Source organism: Tachyglossus aculeatus, chromosome Y4 (genome assembly GCF_015852505.1).
Source record: "Tachyglossus aculeatus isolate mTacAcu1 chromosome Y4, mTacAcu1.pri, whole genome shotgun sequence".
Taxonomy (NCBI): Eukaryota; Metazoa; Chordata; class Mammalia; order Monotremata; family Tachyglossidae; genus Tachyglossus; species Tachyglossus aculeatus.
This window is the reverse complement of record NC_052096.1, coordinates 8,388,234-8,405,426: the sequence shown is the minus strand read 5'-3', so window position 1 is coordinate 8,405,426 and position 17,193 is coordinate 8,388,234. Positions and strand designations below refer to the sequence as shown.

Genomic DNA, 17,193 nt, shown 5'->3' with positions numbered 1-17,193 from the left:
CTAGCGATGCCCCTTTGAATGCCCCCAACCCCCAGAGGTCCTGCCCCAGGACCCGTTTCCCGATGGGATCCTGCCGGGGCAGTTACTCCTCCCATTTCACAAGCAGGAAAACCGAGGCCGAGAGAGGGAGCGGTGGGGCGTGGATCCTGGGTTCGAATTCCCATTCCCTTCTTGGCGGCTCATCGCCCCATGGTCCCAGGGTCTCTGGAATACATTGGGGCCGGGGGGGAAGCGGAGGGGAGGTTCCGACCCCCTCGGACCGCCGGGGTCCCAACTGTCTCCGAGCAGGATGGGCGAGGTCCTCAGCCGGCCCGGGCCTTGGTCTTTCCCCTCTGTAAAATGGGCGCAGCGCCCGGTCACCCCACAGGTGGTCGTAGAGGGGTGTCCTCTCTTCAGGAGGACTGTCGGGGGTGGGTAGTGTCGCTTACTGGGAACGGGGAAAGACCCCAGAGGGGTAGGGCGATGGTGGCGGTACCCTCAGGGTGGGGTCAAAGTTCACGAAGTCAGGTAGGCCCTTCTGTGGATTGCTCGGGTCGGAGCGGGGGTCAGCTGTCCGGGTGCGTCACGCTGGCATAAACTGTCATGGGGCTGCAGCTCTGGAGGGGAAGGGGGGTGACAAAGGGGACAGGAAGGATCTGTGAGCCGGGGGGCGCTGGGGGGAGGATGCAGGGGGAACCTACTCGAGTTGGGGGGTGGGGGAGTGGTGTTAATTCCCCCCCGAGCTCTCCCCAATCTCGACTCAGTTTGACGGCGCTGGCGGGTGGGAGTGGGATCAACCCGGGAAGACTTCCCTGGGGTGGGGGTGGGGGGCGGCAGCGGCCGGAGAGGGCGGGAGGGAATGACGGGGTGGGGGAGGAGGCGAGATCACTCAGGGAAGGCTTCCCGGAGGCAGCAGGAAGGGCCTTGGGGAAGGAGGGTGGGAGGGAGTGGCAGGGGAAAAGCAGGTGGGATCAATCCGGGAGGGCTTCCCGGTGGCGGCAGCAGGAAGGGCCTTGGGGAAGGAGGGGTGGGAGGGAGGGGCGGGGAGGAAGGAAGTCCTTTAGATTGTTAGCTCACTGTGGGCAGGGAATTTGTCAGCCAATTCTGTCGTATTACTCTCTTCCGAGCGCTTAGTACGGTGCTGTGCACATGTAAGTGCTCAATAAATATCATTGCTTGATTAATGGGATGCTTGATTCATGGAGTTTGTGTGCTGGCTTTTGGACCCAAGACAAGATTTGGAGGGGCTGGGATGAGGCTGGGGGCTGTTTGGGTTGGGGGGGTCTACCCGCTGGGTTTGTCCACCTACACCCCCTCCCCTCTGGGATTCCTATCCCTCCCTCCCCAGTGCCCTACAGCTCTGACCCTCGCTTCACTGCCCCGCCTCTGGGCACCGAGTTCGAATCCAGCCCCGAGGGAAAGGAACTGATTGGTCTGAACCCCACAGCTCCATCCGGGAAGATGGGGTATTTTTGTTGGAGGGTCCCATACCTGGGTTTGGGGCGGGGGCGGGGACCCGGAGGGCTGCACGGCGGTGGCAGCCACGTAGATGGTAGAACACGGGTCCTTGTCCGTGGGGGACTCCGGCTTCTTCTTGGGCTGCACGGAAAAGTCGAAACTGTAGAAGACCCTCCTCTCACGGCTTCCCCCAGAGCCGACCCTGGGCCCCCCTCCCCCCTGCTGCCCACCTCCCCCCATTTGGAGGGGCCTCGGAAGAGGATGGGATGAAGAGGAATTATTTATTATTTATTTAATGGTATTTGTTAAGCGCTTACTATGTGCCACACACTGTTCTAAGCGCCGGGGTAGGTGCAAGCTCATCAAATTGTCCCACGTGGGACTCACAGTCTTCATCCCCATTTTCCAGATGAGGTCACTGAGGCCCAGCGAATTGAAGTCACCTGCCCAGAGTGTCACCCAGTGGACAAGTGGTAGAGTTGTGATTAGAACCCATGACCTCTGACTCCCAAGCCCGGGCCCTTGCCACTAAGCCACGCTGCTTCATTCTTCTCATTCTTCTTGGAGAAGCAGCGTGTCTTAATGGAAAGAACCCGGGCTTGGGAGTCAGAGGACGTGGGTTCTAATCTCGACTCTGCCACTCGTCTGCTGTGTGACCTTGGGCAAGTCTCTTAACTTCTCTGTGCCTCAGTTCCCCCCTCTGTAAAATGGGGATGAAGACTGTGAGCCCCACGTGGGACCACCTGATGACCTTGTATCTACCCCAGCGCTTAGAACAGTGCTTGGCACATAGTGAGTGCTTAACAAATACCATCCTTATTATTATTATTATTCTCATTGGTTGGAGCCCAACACAGATTAAGGTCTGGGAATCTCAGGACTCCCCAACAATTGTTGGGGCTGCGGGATGGTGCTGGTTCCCCCCCCCCCCCCCAACCTTTGGGAGTGGGTGGTCGCAGTGGGGGCGGGGGGCACTTACAGGAGCTCTCTGCACCTGGGCGTAGATGGTGAGGACCGGAGGCTGGAAGTGGGCTGACTTGCCTGTGGAAGGAAGCCCACCATGGTGGGCGTAAAGAAGTGGCTATGGGGTCGTGGAGGGGGGGATTCCTCAGACTCAGGGTCGAGCTGGGGCTTCGTGGGGGGGTGTCCAAGCCATCACCGGGGCAGAAGATGGAAAGGAAGGGGTCATCCTGGTTCCAAAGGTCAGAACTCGGAGCATGGTCTCTAAACTGTAAGCTCATTGCGGGCAGGGACCGTGCCTGTTGACTGTTATAGCGGACTCTCAATCAATCAATCGTATTTATTGAGCGCTTACTATGTGCAGAGCACTGTACTAAGCGCTTGGGAAGTACAAATTGGCAACACATAGAGACAGTCCCTACCCAACAGTGGGCTCACAGTCTAAAAGGGGGAGACAGAGAACAGAGACAGAGACAGAGACAGAGAACTAAGCGCTCTCCCCAGCGCTTAGTACAGTGCTCTGCACACAGGCCCCCCAGCCCTCTCCCCTCAGGATCTAGCCCAGGCTGGACCATCTCCAAGGAGACCCTAGCGGAAATAGCAAACATCCCCTGCAAGCGGACGCTGGATGGGAATAATAATAATAATAATAATAATAATAATGATGGCATTTGTAAAGCACTTACTATGTGCAAAGCACTGTTCTAAGCGCTGGGGAGGATACAAGGTGATCAGGTTGTCCCACGTGGGGCTCACAGTCTTCATCCCCATTTTACAGATGAGGTCACTGAAGCACAGAGAAGTCAAGTGACTTGCCCAAAGTCACACAGCTGACAACTGGCGCCTACTATGCGCCAGGCACTGTACGGGGTTGGAGAAGGGGAAAGGGGAGGCCGAGGGGACGAAGCTGGAGGTCTGAGGGGTGGGCTTACTATTATAATAATAATAATGTATTCGTTAAGCACTTTCTATGTGCTGACTACTGTTCTAAGCGCTGGGGTAGATACAAGATAATCAGTTTGTCCCACATGGGGCTCACGGTCTTAATCCCCATTTCACAGATGAGGGAACTGAGGCACAGAGAAGTTCAGTGGCTTGCCCAAGGTCACACGGAAGTTGGATGGCACGAGGTGCCGATCGATTAACCAATCAATTGGTCAATCAGGGGGTTTATCGAGCGCTTACTAAGTGTAGAGCACTGGACTAAGCGCTTGGGAGAGTAAGGTTGAGCGAGTAGATACATGGCCATCTAGCAGGGGAGAGTAATTTGCCAATTTTCTTCCCACTCTTCCCCCAGTAAACCCGGTGAGCCGTGTATTGGGGAGCTACCTAATACTCTCACCTCTAGACTGATAGCTCGTGGTGGGCAGGGAACGTGCCTACCGACCCTGCTGTATTGCACTCTCTCGAGCGCTTAGTACAGTGCTCTGCACACGTTAAGTGCTCAATAAATAGGACGGATGATGATGACGATGTCCCCCTCCGGAATGTAAGCTCATTGAAGGCAGGGATCGTGCCTACTGACTCTGTTGGATTGGACTCTGTTGTTGGAAGGCCCTGCTGAGAGCTCACCTCCTCCAGGAGGCCTTCCCAGACTGAGCCCCTTCCTTCCTATTTCCCTCGTCCCCCTCTCCATCTCCCCATCTTACCTCCTTCCCTTCCCCACAACACCTGTATATATGTATATATGGTTGTACATATTTATTACTCTATTTATTTATTTATTTTACTTGTACATTTCTATCCTATTTATTTTATTTTGTTGGTATATTTGGTTCTGTTCTCTGTCTCCCCCTTCTAGACTGTGAGCCCACTGTTGGGTAGGGACTGTCTCTATGTGTTGCCAATTTGTACTTCCCAAGCGCTTAGTACAGTGCTCTGCACATAGTAAGCGCTCAATAAATACGATTGATTGATTGATTGACTCTCCCAATCGCTTAGTACAGTGCTCCGCACACAGTAAGCGCTCAATAAATACCATTGATTGAGTGATTACCTACAACTCCTCTCTTTAGTATACATCGGCGTCCATTTTCCCCTCTACACTGCAAGCTCCCTGAAGGCAGGGATTTGGGCTGTAATGGACTCTCCCAAGCGCTCAGTGCAGTGTTCTGCCCTCACAGTAAGTGCTCAATAAGCACCATTTCGACGATTACTACGACTGTCTGTGATTTATTTTCTCCCCGCGTTGGATCGTAAGGTCCTTGAGGGTAGGACTCTGGTCTTTTATTGGACTTCCCCAAGTGTTCAGTACAGTGCTTTGCACCCAGTAGACGCTCACTCTATCGCTTTTGTTGGATTGATATTCCCACTGTACTTTAAGCTCCTCAAGGGCTTAGGTCATATCTTCTCACCCTATTATTTATTCTATAAATCACATTTAAATTATTGTCTATCTCCTCTAGACCGTAAGCTTGTTATGGGCAGGGGATGCATCAGCTAATTCTGTTGTATTGTCTTCTCTCCCCAACGCTTAGTACAGTGCTCTGCACATAGTAAGCACCCAATAAATACCGTTGATTGATGGACTGAAATTGGACTTCCCCAACCTGTCAGTACACTTGAGAAGCGGTGTTTCCTAGCGGAAAGAGCACGGGCTTGAGAGTCAGAGGACGTGGGTTCCAATCCTTACTCCGCCACTCATTTGCTGTGTGGCCTTGGGCAAGCCACTTCCTTTCTCTGTGCCTCAGTTCCCTCATCTGTAAAAATGGGGATGAAGACTGTGAGCCCCACTTGGGACAACCTGATCACCTTGTATCTCCCCCGGCGCTTAGAGCAGTGCTCGGCACCTAGTAGGTGCTTAACAAATACCATAATTATCAGTATTTATTATTATTACACACTAGTGATTGATGGTGATTGAGGGGACGGGATAGGGGGTGGCGATTGCTGATTCCACCGACGAGGCCACACGGGAGGTTGGCCGAGGGGTGAGGGGACAGGTGGAGCTCAGTGCAGTGCTTCGCCCACAGTAAGCGCTCAGTAAATAGGATTGCGTAAATATGACTGAATGAGTGGTTTTTTTCCAGGGGACGGTGACGACCCGAAGCCAAAGAAACGGGAATCTGGACGGAGCGCCCCATTTTCCCCTCCCCTCAGCGGACTCTCCCCTCCCTTTTCCCCCCAATCCCAGGGGAAGGATTGACACCTACTCTTCTTTCTGGACACGAGGGCGATCGCCAAGATCATGGCTAAGGCCGCCAGGCATACGAGGGACAGTGCCAAATATATTGGCCACCGCGGGGGCTGGAGAGAACCATCTGGAGAGAGAGACGGGATGGGAGGAAGAGAAAGAAAGAGAGAGAGAGAAAAAAAATAAAGGGGGGGAAGGCAAACCAGCTAAGCATCTCTTAATAATCATGGTATCTGTTAAGCGCTTACTATGTGCTAAACCAAATTTAGCTAAGCTAGTGGCTAATGGCTAGAACCCGAGCCTGGGGGTCAGTAGGACCCGGGTTCTAATCCCAGCTCCACCACTTGTCTGCTGGGTGACCTTGGGCAAGTCACTTTAATTCTCTGGGCCTCTGTTCCCTCCTCTGGAAAATGGGTGTTAATCAATCAATCGTATTTATTGAGCGCTTACTGTGTGCAGGGCACTGTACTAAGCGCTTGGGGGTTAAGAGTGGGAGCCCCATGTGCGACAGAGACTGTGCCCAATCTGATTAATTTGTCTCCACCTCGGTGTTTAGAACAGTGCTTGGCACATAAGCACTAAGTACCGTAATAATAATTATACTACTAATAATGTTAATAATAATTATAGTAATAATAATATACTCTCCCAAGTACTTCCCAAGCGCTTAGTACAGTGCTCTGCACACAGTAAGCGCTCAATAAATACGATTGATTGATTGATTGATTGATTGAAAGCCCGCGTGGCTTAGTGGCAAGAGCCTGGGTTTGGGAGTCAGAGGTCGTGGGTTCTAATCCCAGCTCCACCACTTATCTGCTGTGTGACTTTGGACAAGTCACTTAATTTTTCTGTGCCTCAGTTACCTCATCTGTCAAATGGGGATGAAGACTGTGAGCCCCACGTGGGATGATCTGATTACCTTGTATCTACCCGAGCACTTAGTTCAGTGCTTGGCACATAGTAAGCGCTTAACAAATGCCAATATTATTATTATTATGATTATTACCTACTGGAAAGAACACGGACCTGGGAGACAGAGCACCTGGGTTCTAATCCTGGCTCGGCCAAATGCTTGCTGTGTGATCTTAGACAAGTCACTTCACTTCTCTGTGCCTCAGTTCTTCTGTTCTCCCTCCTACCTAAACTGTGAGCCCCAGGCGGGATAGGAAGTGTCCAAGAGCACAGACGTGGGAGTCAGAAGGACCTGTGATCTAATTTCGGCTCTGCTACTTGTCTTCTGTGTGTCCCTCTCTTATTATGGTATTTGGTAAACGCTTACTATGTGCCCAGCCCAGTTCTAAGCCCTGGGGTAGATACAAGGTCATCAGGTTGTCCCACGTGGGGCTCACAGTCTTCATCTCCATTCTACGGATGAGGTAATTGAATCACAGAGAAGCGAAGTGACTTGCCCAAGGTCACACAGCAGACAGGTGGCAGAGCTGGGATTAGAACATAGGGCTCACACACTTAATCCCCATTTTACAGATGAGGTAATTGAGGCCCAGAAAAGCGAAGGGACTTGCCCCAGGTCCCACAGCAGACATTTGATTGAGTCGGGATTAGAACCCAGGTCCTTCTGATTCCAGGCCCGGACTCTAGCCAGTGTGCTACGCTGCTCTCTCTGTGCCTCAGTTCCCTCAACTCTAAAATGAGGATTGAGATTGTGAGCCCCACATGGGACAGAGATTGTGTCCATCCCAGTGCTTAGTACAGTGCCTGGCACTTAGTAAGTGCTTAACAAGAACCATAATTATTACAAGAAGCAGCTTGGTGTCATGGATAGAGCACGGGCCTGGGAGCCAGAAGATCATAGATTCTAATCCCTGCTCCGCCACCTGTCTGCTGAGGGACCTTGGGCAAGTCGCTTCACTTCTCTGGGCCTCAGTTCCCTCGTCTGTAAAATGGGGATTGATACTGTGAAGGCTACATGGGACAGAGACTGTGTCAACCCAATCTGCTTGTATCCACCCCAGGATTTAGTACAGTGCCCAACACATAGTAAGCACTTAACAAATTCCATTATTATTATTATTATTATTGGCTTCTATTTGTATTAATGACCAAAAAGTTGGAGTTGCCGGCACCCGATCAGCCTTTATGAACCAGATCTCTTGGGCCGAAACCTGCTACCCCCGATGAAGAAAGGTCTCCTGATGATGACCTCAAGCCAACTCCGTTAGGTTTTAAAGACTGAAAGAATTGTGTAAAATGTGCTAACTTGTCTAAGAGTGTACATAGAACAAGTTTGGTTAGATTAACTGGTTAGGGCGATGGAATAGTTTCAGAGTGTGTATTGTGCGTGTTATGCACTGATTACGAAATTCCTAATTCCTATTTAGGAAATTCCTAAGGAGGAAACTGAGTTACTCCACAGTTCAGGAGTTATCACTTCTGTGGCGGGGGGGAAGGGAATGTGGGGGAAGGTATCTCCCTCAAGCAAATGAAAACTCCCATTACTGTGAAATGTGGCTCTCTTGATTGGAAGCATTAGCCAAGGTGCGAAAAAGCAAAGCGGTAATTAAGAGTCGCCCAACTACTCCGGCAAAAATGTCTGCAGGGGTGGCGACCAGTACAAATCTAACAAAGAGATCTTTAAGCAGGTTAGGAACGGTCAACTTTACTGTCGGCTAGGTTCGAGCCAAAAAAACCCTGCTTTGAGAGATTCACCAATGAATTAACAATGTGTTGTTGAAAAAAATAGTATGCCTATATGCCAATACAAAAAGTAGTTAATTGTACAAAAATAGTCTTACTGAATGATGTTGCTGGGTTCTTAATCTATGGTTGAGATTGTAACTCCCTAGATTTTAGCCCATTGGCTTGAAGACAGGATCCACTGCTCAGCTGCTTCGCAGAATTCTATTTATTTTGTTAATGATGTGAATCTAGCTTTATTTCTATTTATTCTGATGACTTGACACCTGTCCACATGATTTGTTTTGTTGTGTGTCTCCCCCTTCTAGACTGTGAGCCCGTTGTTGGGTAGGGACCGTCTCCATATGTTGCCAACTTGCACTTCCGAAGCGCTTAGTACAGTGCTCTGCACACAGTAAACGCTCAATAAATACGATTGAATGAATGAATGAACACCCGTCTTGAGTCCGTATTCCCACCAGAAGACCTGGTCCTGGAGAGGATTTCGGTACCAGTGTCTGCGTGGGGATGAGCCACAAACTATAAATGTGCGGGTGGGAAAAAAAGTGTTATAAGTGGTGGATTTATGTTCATTGATAATTGTGGGTAATAGAAAAGGTTGTGACTCTAGTAGAATCTCCCAAGTTGTTGTTTTTGTGGAAATGCAAGAACTTTCCTTAGATCCCCCCTATTGGTCCTGCTGTTGCTTAGCCAAATGAAAAGGAGGAAATGGAGAAAACCCTACATCCCAGTGTCGTTATACTACTAGAGCAAAAACTCCTCGCTATTGGCTTCAAAGCTACCCATCCCCTTGCCCCCTCCTACCTCACCTCCCTTCTCACCTTCTTCATCCCAGCCCGCACCCTCCGCTCCTCTGCTGCGCCTCATTCTCACCTATCCCGCCGTCGACCCCCGGCCCACATCCTCCCCCTGGCCTGGAATGCCCTCCCTCCACCCATCCGCCAAGCTAGCTCTCTTCCTCCCTTCAAAACCCTACTGAGAGCTCACCTCCTCCAGGAGGCCTTCCCAGACTGAGCCCCCCCTTTCCTCTCCTCCTGCCTCTGCCCTACCCCCTTCCCCCTGTCTCCCCCTTCTAGACTGTGAGCCCACTGTTGGGTAGGGACTGTCTCTATATGTTGCCAACTTGTACTTCCCAAGCGCTTAGTACAGTGCTCTGCACACAGTAAGCGCTCAATAAATACGATTGATTGATTGATTGATAGGGACTGTCTCTATGTGTTGCCAACTTGTACTTCCCAAGCGCTTAGTTCAGTGCTCTGCTCACAGTAAGCGCTCAATAAATACGATTGATCGATTGATTCCCCTTCCCGCAGCACTTGTGTCTATTTGTACATATTTATCATTATTTCTTTTATTAATTATGTGCACATATCTCTAATCCTATTTATTTATATTGATGCTATTGATGCCTGTTTACTTGTTTTGATGTCTGCCTCCCGCCTTCTAGACTGTGAGCCCGTTGTTGGGCAGGGATTGTCTATTTGTTGCTGAACTGTACTTTCCAAGCGCTTAGTACAGTGCTCTGCACACAGTAAGCGCTCAATAAATACGATTGATTGATTGATTGATAGGGACTGTCTCTATGTGTTGCCAACTTGTACTTCCCAAGCGCTTAGTTCAGTGATCTGCTCACAGTAAGTGCTCAATAAATACGATTGATCGATTGATTGATTCCCCTTCCCGCAGCACTTGTGTCTATTTGTACATATTTATCATTATTTCTTTTATTAATGATGTGCACATATCTCTAATCCTATTTATTTATATTGATGCTATTGATGCCTGTTTACTTTGTTTTGATGTCTGCCTCCCGCCTTCTAGACTGTGAGCCCGTTGTTGGGCAGGGATTGTCTATTTGTTGCTGAACTGTACTTTCCAAGCGCTTAGTACAGTGCTCTGCACACAGTAAGCGCTCAATAAATGCGATTGAATGAATGAATGAATGAATGAATGAATGAATGAATGAACAAATACCATCATCATTACTATTATTATTATTATTATCAGAACCCGGTGACTCCTGAGTTGTTTCCCCAGGGGAAGCCGCCGTTCCCGGGCTGATCCAGCAGGGGGCGCAGCGAACCCACAGATCCAGTCAATCAATCAATCAATCATCATCATCATCATCAATCGTATTTATTCAATCAATCGTATTTATTGAGCGCTTATTGTGTGCAGAGCACTGTACTAAGCGCTTGGGAAGTACAAGTTGGCAACATATAGAGACAGTCCCTACCCAACAGTGTCCCCCCACCCCCCCTCTGGGCCAGAATCATTTTCCTGCTCCCTCAGGGACACCCCCTCCACCAAAAAAAATCCCCTTCCTGACTTTCCTCCTTCTGACCCACCTTCTAACCCACTTCTTCCCCTGGAAATGGCTACACTCCACCCGGTGAGTGACTGACAGACTCTGCAAAACAGTTCTTTTCTCCCCCCTAACCCTTTTCTCCCCCTCCCCGCCCGACCCAGTGTGGGGGCTGAGGAAGGAGCAGATTCCCTGACCACAGACCCCTGGATAATGATAATGATAATAATAATAATAATAATAATGGTATTTATTAAGCGTTTACTATGTGCCGAGCACTGTTCTAAGCTCTGAGGTAGATGTAAGGCAGGATAATGATAATAATAATAATAATGGTATTTGTTAAGCGTTTACTATGTGCCGAGCACTGTTCTAAGCTCTGAGGTAGATGTAAGGCAGGATAATGATAATAAACAATAATAATAATAATGGTATTTGTTAAGCGTTTACTATGTGCCGAGCACTGTTCTAAGCTCTGAGGTAGATGTAAGGCAATCAGGTTGTCCCACGTGGGGCTCACAGTCTTAATCCCTATTTTCCAGATGAGGTAACTGAGGCACAGAGAAGTGAAGTGGCTTGCCCAGGGTCACACAGCAGACGAGTGGCAGAGCCGGGATTAGAACCCGAGTCCTCTGACCTCCAAGCCCGTGCTCTTTCCACTGAGCCACATTGCTTCTCTATAATAGTAATGGTATTTGTTAAGTGCTTATTCTGTGGCAAGCACTTTTCTAAGCGCTGGGGTAGATACATGGTAATCAGGCTGTCATTCATTCATTCATTCAACCGTATTTATTGAGCGCTTACTGTGCGCAGAGCACTGTACTAAGCGCTTGGGAAGTACACGAGGGGCTCACAGTCTTAATCCCCATTTTACAGATGAGGGAACTGAGGCACAGAGAAGTTAAGCGGCTTGCTCAAGGTCACACAGCAGATAAGTGGCGGAGCGGGATTAAAACCCACGTCCTCTGACCTCCAAGCCCGTGCTCTTTCCACTAAACCACACCGGATCTTTCCCCTTAATCTGAGCGAGGGGCTGGATTAGTATTAGCTGTTAATAAATACTCTTACTACTACTACTGGCACACAATAAACACTTAACAAATACCATTATTATTATTATTATTATTATTACCTGCTACTGCTACTATTACTGTTAGCTACTACTGCTGTTACTGCTACTATGAAGCAGTGTGGTTTAGGGGCAAGAACATGGGCTCGGGAGTTGGAGGACGTGAGTTCAAATTCCGACTCTGCCACTTGCCTGCTGTGTGACCTTGGGCAAGCCACCTAACTTCTCTGGGCCTCAGTTACCTCATCTGCAAAATGTGGATTAAAACTGTGAGTCCCACGTGGGACAGCCTGATTACCCCCATGAACCTCAGCGCTTAGAACAGTGCTTGGCACCTAATAAACGCTTAACAAATACCATTATTATTATTATTATTACTTTTCCTACCACTTCTGCTGCGATTACTACAGCCACTGCCGCTGCTACTAATTCTGCTACTATAATTACGATCTCTGTTAAGCGCTTACTAGGTGCCAGGCAGAGAAGCAGCGTGGCTCAGTGGAAAGAGCCCGGGCTTTGGAGACAGAGGTCATGGGTTCGCATCCTGACTCCGCCACATGTCTGCTGTGTGATCTTGGGCAAGTCACTTAACTTCTCTGGGCCTCAGTTACCTCATCTGTAAAATGGGGATTAAGACTGTGAGCCCCACGTGGGACAACCTGATCACCCTGTAGTCTCCCCAGCGCTTAGAACAGTGCTTTGCACATAGTAAGCGCTTAATAAATGCCTATTATTATTATTATTACTAAGCGCTGGGGTAGATGCAAACAAATCGGGTTGGACACAGTCCCTGTCCCACGTGGGGCTCACAGTCTCCATCCCCATTTTCCAGATGAGGGAACTGAGGCCCAGAGAAGTAAAGTGACTTGCCCAGTGTCGCACAACAGATGAGTGGCAGAGCTGGGATTAGAACCCAGGTCTTTCTAACTCCTAGTCTACCCACTAGGCCTACCCTTCTCCTCTCTGACCCTCATTTTGTGCCCAGGATCCCTTCTGTGGGTGCTAGTCTGGCCCTTTCCCTGCCTCCAGGACTGGAAAACCTGACAAGGACCCCCCTGTTGGAAAAGTTGATGCTTTTGAGCGCTTCCTCTGGGCTGAGCCCCGGGGCAAACACGGGACAAGTGAGTCACTAACAGCCCCTACCCGCTCCCCAACCTCCGCCCACCAAGGGAGAGAGAGCGGGGATCAGATCTCTGTTTCACAGGGGAGGATGCAGAGGCTCAGAGAGGTTAGGTGTCTTGCTCAAGGACGCACAGCCCGCCCCAGGGGTAGAGCTGGGATTAGAACCCCGGTCTGCTGACTCAGAGCCCCCATCCTCTTTCCACTATGTCACGATGTTTTTCTTGTTCTTTTCCTCCTCCCGCCCCCACCCTGGCCCCGTTCTGGAGCGACCAGAAGGTACGCGGCCTAGTGGATAGAGCCCCAGAAGGACCTGGGTTCTAATGCCGACTCCGCCACATGTCTGCTGTGTGACCTTGGGCAAGTCGCTTCACTTCTCTGGCCCCGTTCTGGAGCAACCAGAAGGTATGCGGCCTAGCGGATAGAGCCCCAGAAGGACCTGGGTTCTAATGCCGACTCCGCCACACGTCTGCTGTGTGACCTCGGGCAAGTCGCTTCACTTCTCTGGGCCTCGGTTCCCTCATCTGTAAAATGGGGATTGAGATCGTGTCCAACATGATAAGCTTGGATGTACCCCAACACTTAGTACAGTATCCAGCCGATAGTAAGCGCTTATCAGATACCATAAGAAAAACCCACAAACAAACAACAAATACCCAAGTCTTTGCCCTGTCCAGAACTTTCTTAGTTATTCAGTGCTCTGCACACGGTGGACACTCAGCACACGTTCTGTACACACACCTGGGAGTCGGACTTGGGTTCTAATCCTGGCTCTGCCACTCATCTGCTGTGTGACCTCAGGCAAGTCACTTCACTACTCTGGGCCTCAGTGACCTCATCTGTAAAACGGGGATTGAGATTGTCAGCCCCCCCGTAGGACGGGGACTGTGTCCAACCCAAATTGCTTAGATCCCCCCCAGCCCGGAACATAGTAAGCGCTTAACAAATACCACGATTATTATTACGTGCTCTGCACCCATGGAAGGCGCCCAGCACAGCTCTCTGCACACAGGACCCTTGGTGTCTTTACCATTTTCTCCCTCCCCTCACCGCTCCAGCTGATCTGTCTAAAACTGTTTTGCTTCCCCTTTCTCCCACCCCTCACGTGTCAACTGGGTGTGGACATCCGATTTGGGTATTTTCATCCCTTAAAAAAAGATCAGTATTTCTATTTCTAGGTCACACCATTGGGGCCCTTTTATTAGCTCTACAACAGCCCAGGGCTGACTTTTTTTTTAATTGGTACTTGTTGAGCGCTTACTATGTGCCAGACACTGTACTAAGCGTCGGGGTAGATCCAAACTCATCAGGTTGGACACAGTCCCTGTCCCCCACCGGGGTGGGGCTCAGAGCCTTCACCCCCATTTTACAGACGAGAGACCTGAGGCCCAGAGAAGTGAAGCGACTTGCCCGAGGTCACACAGCAGACAGGAGGTGGTGGAGGAGGGTTAGAATCCAGGTCCTTCTGACGCCCAGGCCCGGGTTCTAACCACTAGGCCACACTGCTTCTGGTCATTCTAAAAGGGCGGTGGTGGGGAGGGGGCTCCCCGTCTCGGGCCATGAGATGCTGTAACCTGCCTGCTCGTTGCTTCATCTTGAAGAGAAGCGTATTAATCGCTCAACCACTCGATTGATTGTATTTATTGAGCGCTTACTGTGTGCAGAGAGCTGTACTAAGGGCTTGGGCCAAACCATAAGTTCTTGAGGGCGGGGAATGAATCTGTCGATTACTGTATGGCTCTCTCGCAAGCGCTTAGTACAGTGTTCTACACCCTGTGAGCACTCACTAAATACCATTGCTTGATTGAAGACTGGCGGAGAAGGATCCTCGCACCCCGCCCCCAGCCCCTGCGTGACCACAGGAATTCACAGGGAGAGGAAGACCCCAAGACGGAGACCACCAGACAACTTTGTATCTATTCCAGCGCTCAGTACAGTGCCTGGCACGTAGTAAGTACCTAACGAATATCAAGCCTGTTTACTTGTTTTGATGCCCGTCTCCCCACTTCTAGCCTGTGAGCCCGTTGTGGGCAGGGATTGTCTCTATTTGTTGCTGAACTGTACTTCGCAAGCGCTTAGTACAGTGCTCTGCACACAGTAAGCGCTCAATAAATACGAATGAATTAATTAAGAAAAAACGTAGTGCATCCTAGTGGGTAGAGCGTGGGCCTAGGAGTCAGGCCTGAGTTCTAATCCCCGCTCTGCTTCGTGTCTGCTGAGTGACCTTGGGCGAATCATTTCACTTCTCTGGGCCTCGGTTTCCTCGTCTGTAAAATGGGGGTGATGACTGTGAGCCCCATGTGGGACAGGGACTGTATCCGACCTAATTAAGCTGTATCTACCCTAGCGCTTAGTACAGTGCCCGGCACATGTAAGTGCATAATAAGTATCATTAAAAAAAGAATGCTGTGGGGCTGAGGAAGGGGTGACTAAAGGGTACAGGTCCAAGGGCAAAGGCGACACAGAAGGGAGCAGGGAATAGGAGAAATGAAGGGTTAGTTGGGGAAGGCTTCTTGGAGGAGGCGTGATTTTAATAAGGCTTTGAAGGTGGGGAGAGTGGAGGCTTGTTAAATATGAGAAGCAGAGAAGCAGCGTGGTTTAGTGGAAAGAGCCTGGGCTGGGAGTCAGAGGTCGTGGGTTCTAATCCCCGCTCCGCCACTCACCAGCTGTGTGACTTTGGGCAAGTCACTTCACTTCTCTGGGCCTCAGTTCCCTCATCTGTAAAATGGGGATTAAGACTGTGAGCCCCATGTGGGACAACCTGATGACCTTGTATCTACCCCAGCGCTTAGAACAGTGCTTGATTGGCACATAGTAAGCGCTTAACAAATACCATCATCATTATTATTATTACTATTATATGAGGTGGGAAGGGGCTCCAGGCCAGAGCCAGGACGTGGGCCTGTCTCACCTTCCTTGCTGACCTCTCAACCTCCTGCTTTTCCCCGCTCCAGCCCCTAATTCACTCTGCTGCCTGGATTATTTTTCTACAAAAACGTTCAGTCCATGTTTCCCCACTCCTCAAGAACCCCCAGAGGTTGCCAACCCACCTCAGTAGCAAAAATAAATGCCTCACAATAGGCTATAAAGCCATCGATCTCCTCACCCCCTACTACCTCACCCGGCTACTCCTACCCAGCCGGTACACTTCGCTCACCTAAAGCCAACCTTCTCACTGTCCCCCCATCTCGTCTATCTCGTTTAATCCCGGCTCCGCCACTTACCAGTTGTGTGACTTTGGGCAAGTCATTTAACTTCTCTGTGCCTCAGTTACCTCATCTGTAAAATGGGGTTTAAGACTGTGAGCCCCATGTGGGACAATCTGATTACCTTGTATCTACCCCACGGCTTAGAAGAGTGCTTAGCACATAGTAAGCGCTTAACAAATGCCATCATTATTATCTTGCCGCCGACCCCTTGCCCACATCCTGCCCCTGGCCTGGACCTCCCTCCCTCCCCGTGTGCAATAGATGATCACTCTCACCCCTCTTCAGAGCCTTATCGAAGGCCTTCTCCTCCAAAAAACCTTCCCTGACTAAACCCTCTTTTCCTCTTCTCCCGCTCCCTTATGCGTCACCCTGACTTGCTTCCTTTATTCATCCCCCCGTTCCAGCCTCACACCACTTACGGCCATATCGGTAATTTATTGATTTCTGTTAACGTCTATCTCCCCCTCTAGACTGTAAGCTCGCTGTGGGCAGGGAATGTGTCTGTTCTATTGTTATATTGTCCTCTCCCAGGAGCTCAGTCCAGTACTCTGCACACATTAAGCACTCGATAAACACCACCATTGATCTGCTGTCTACTTGTTTTGTTTTATTTAGACAAGCCTGTCAACTTGTTTTGTTTTGTTGTCCGTCTCCCCCTCCTAGACTGTGAGCCCGTTGTTGGGTAGAGATTCTCTCTATCTGTTGCCGAATTGTCCTTTCCAAGCGTTTAGTACAGTGCTCTGCACACAGTAAGCGCTCAATAAATACGACTGAATGAATAAATACGATAGAATGAATGAATGAATGATCGACTGGGAGGTCGGCGGCAAAAATGATGGTATGGATGAGGCACTTTCTCCGGGCTAAACACCGTGCCAAGCACTGGGGTAGACGGATTGAACCTGGTCTTTGTCCCGCGTAGGCCTCAGAGCCTAAGAGGAGGCCCTATTTTACAAGCAAGGAAAAGGGGGACCAGAGAGGTTAAGGCACTGGGCCGGGGGTCACACAGCAGGCTGGGGTCAAGGGGTCAGAGCGGGGACAGGAACCCGAGTCTCCCAACTCCCACCCTGTAGGCCGAGCCACCCCGCCCTCCCCAACACTTACAAAACGCCCCAGTATCTCCCGGCCCCCTGCACGCACAGGAAATAGAACCGCAGATCTACAGGAAGCCGTCGCGTTCCCATGGCAACGGGGTGATGGGGTGAGGGGAGGGAGGAGTAGCCCAGCACCCCCTTTTTCCAGCTGGCTGTTTGAGCTGTCTCAGCAGGGAGGGAGGAGGGGCAACAGCTGAGGATGCGGAGTCTGA

The 17,193-nt window shown here is 50.3% G+C and overlaps 1 protein-coding gene across 1 annotated transcript in view; it reads right to left on the bottom strand.

Annotated features, from left to right (window-relative positions):
- Nucleotides 1-458: 458 nt before the first annotated feature.
- Nucleotides 459-17,193, bottom strand: part of SLAMF1 (signaling lymphocytic activation molecule family member 1) — a 33,302-nt gene continuing 16,567 nt past the window's right edge. The window contains 4 exon segments of the mRNA XM_038768862.1: nt 459-596; nt 1,471-1,578; nt 2,417-2,478; nt 5,550-5,657. Of these exon segments, the coding sequence (XP_038624790.1) occupies nt 546-596; nt 1,471-1,578; nt 2,417-2,478; nt 5,550-5,657 (329 nt within the window). The 3' untranslated portion in view covers nt 459-545.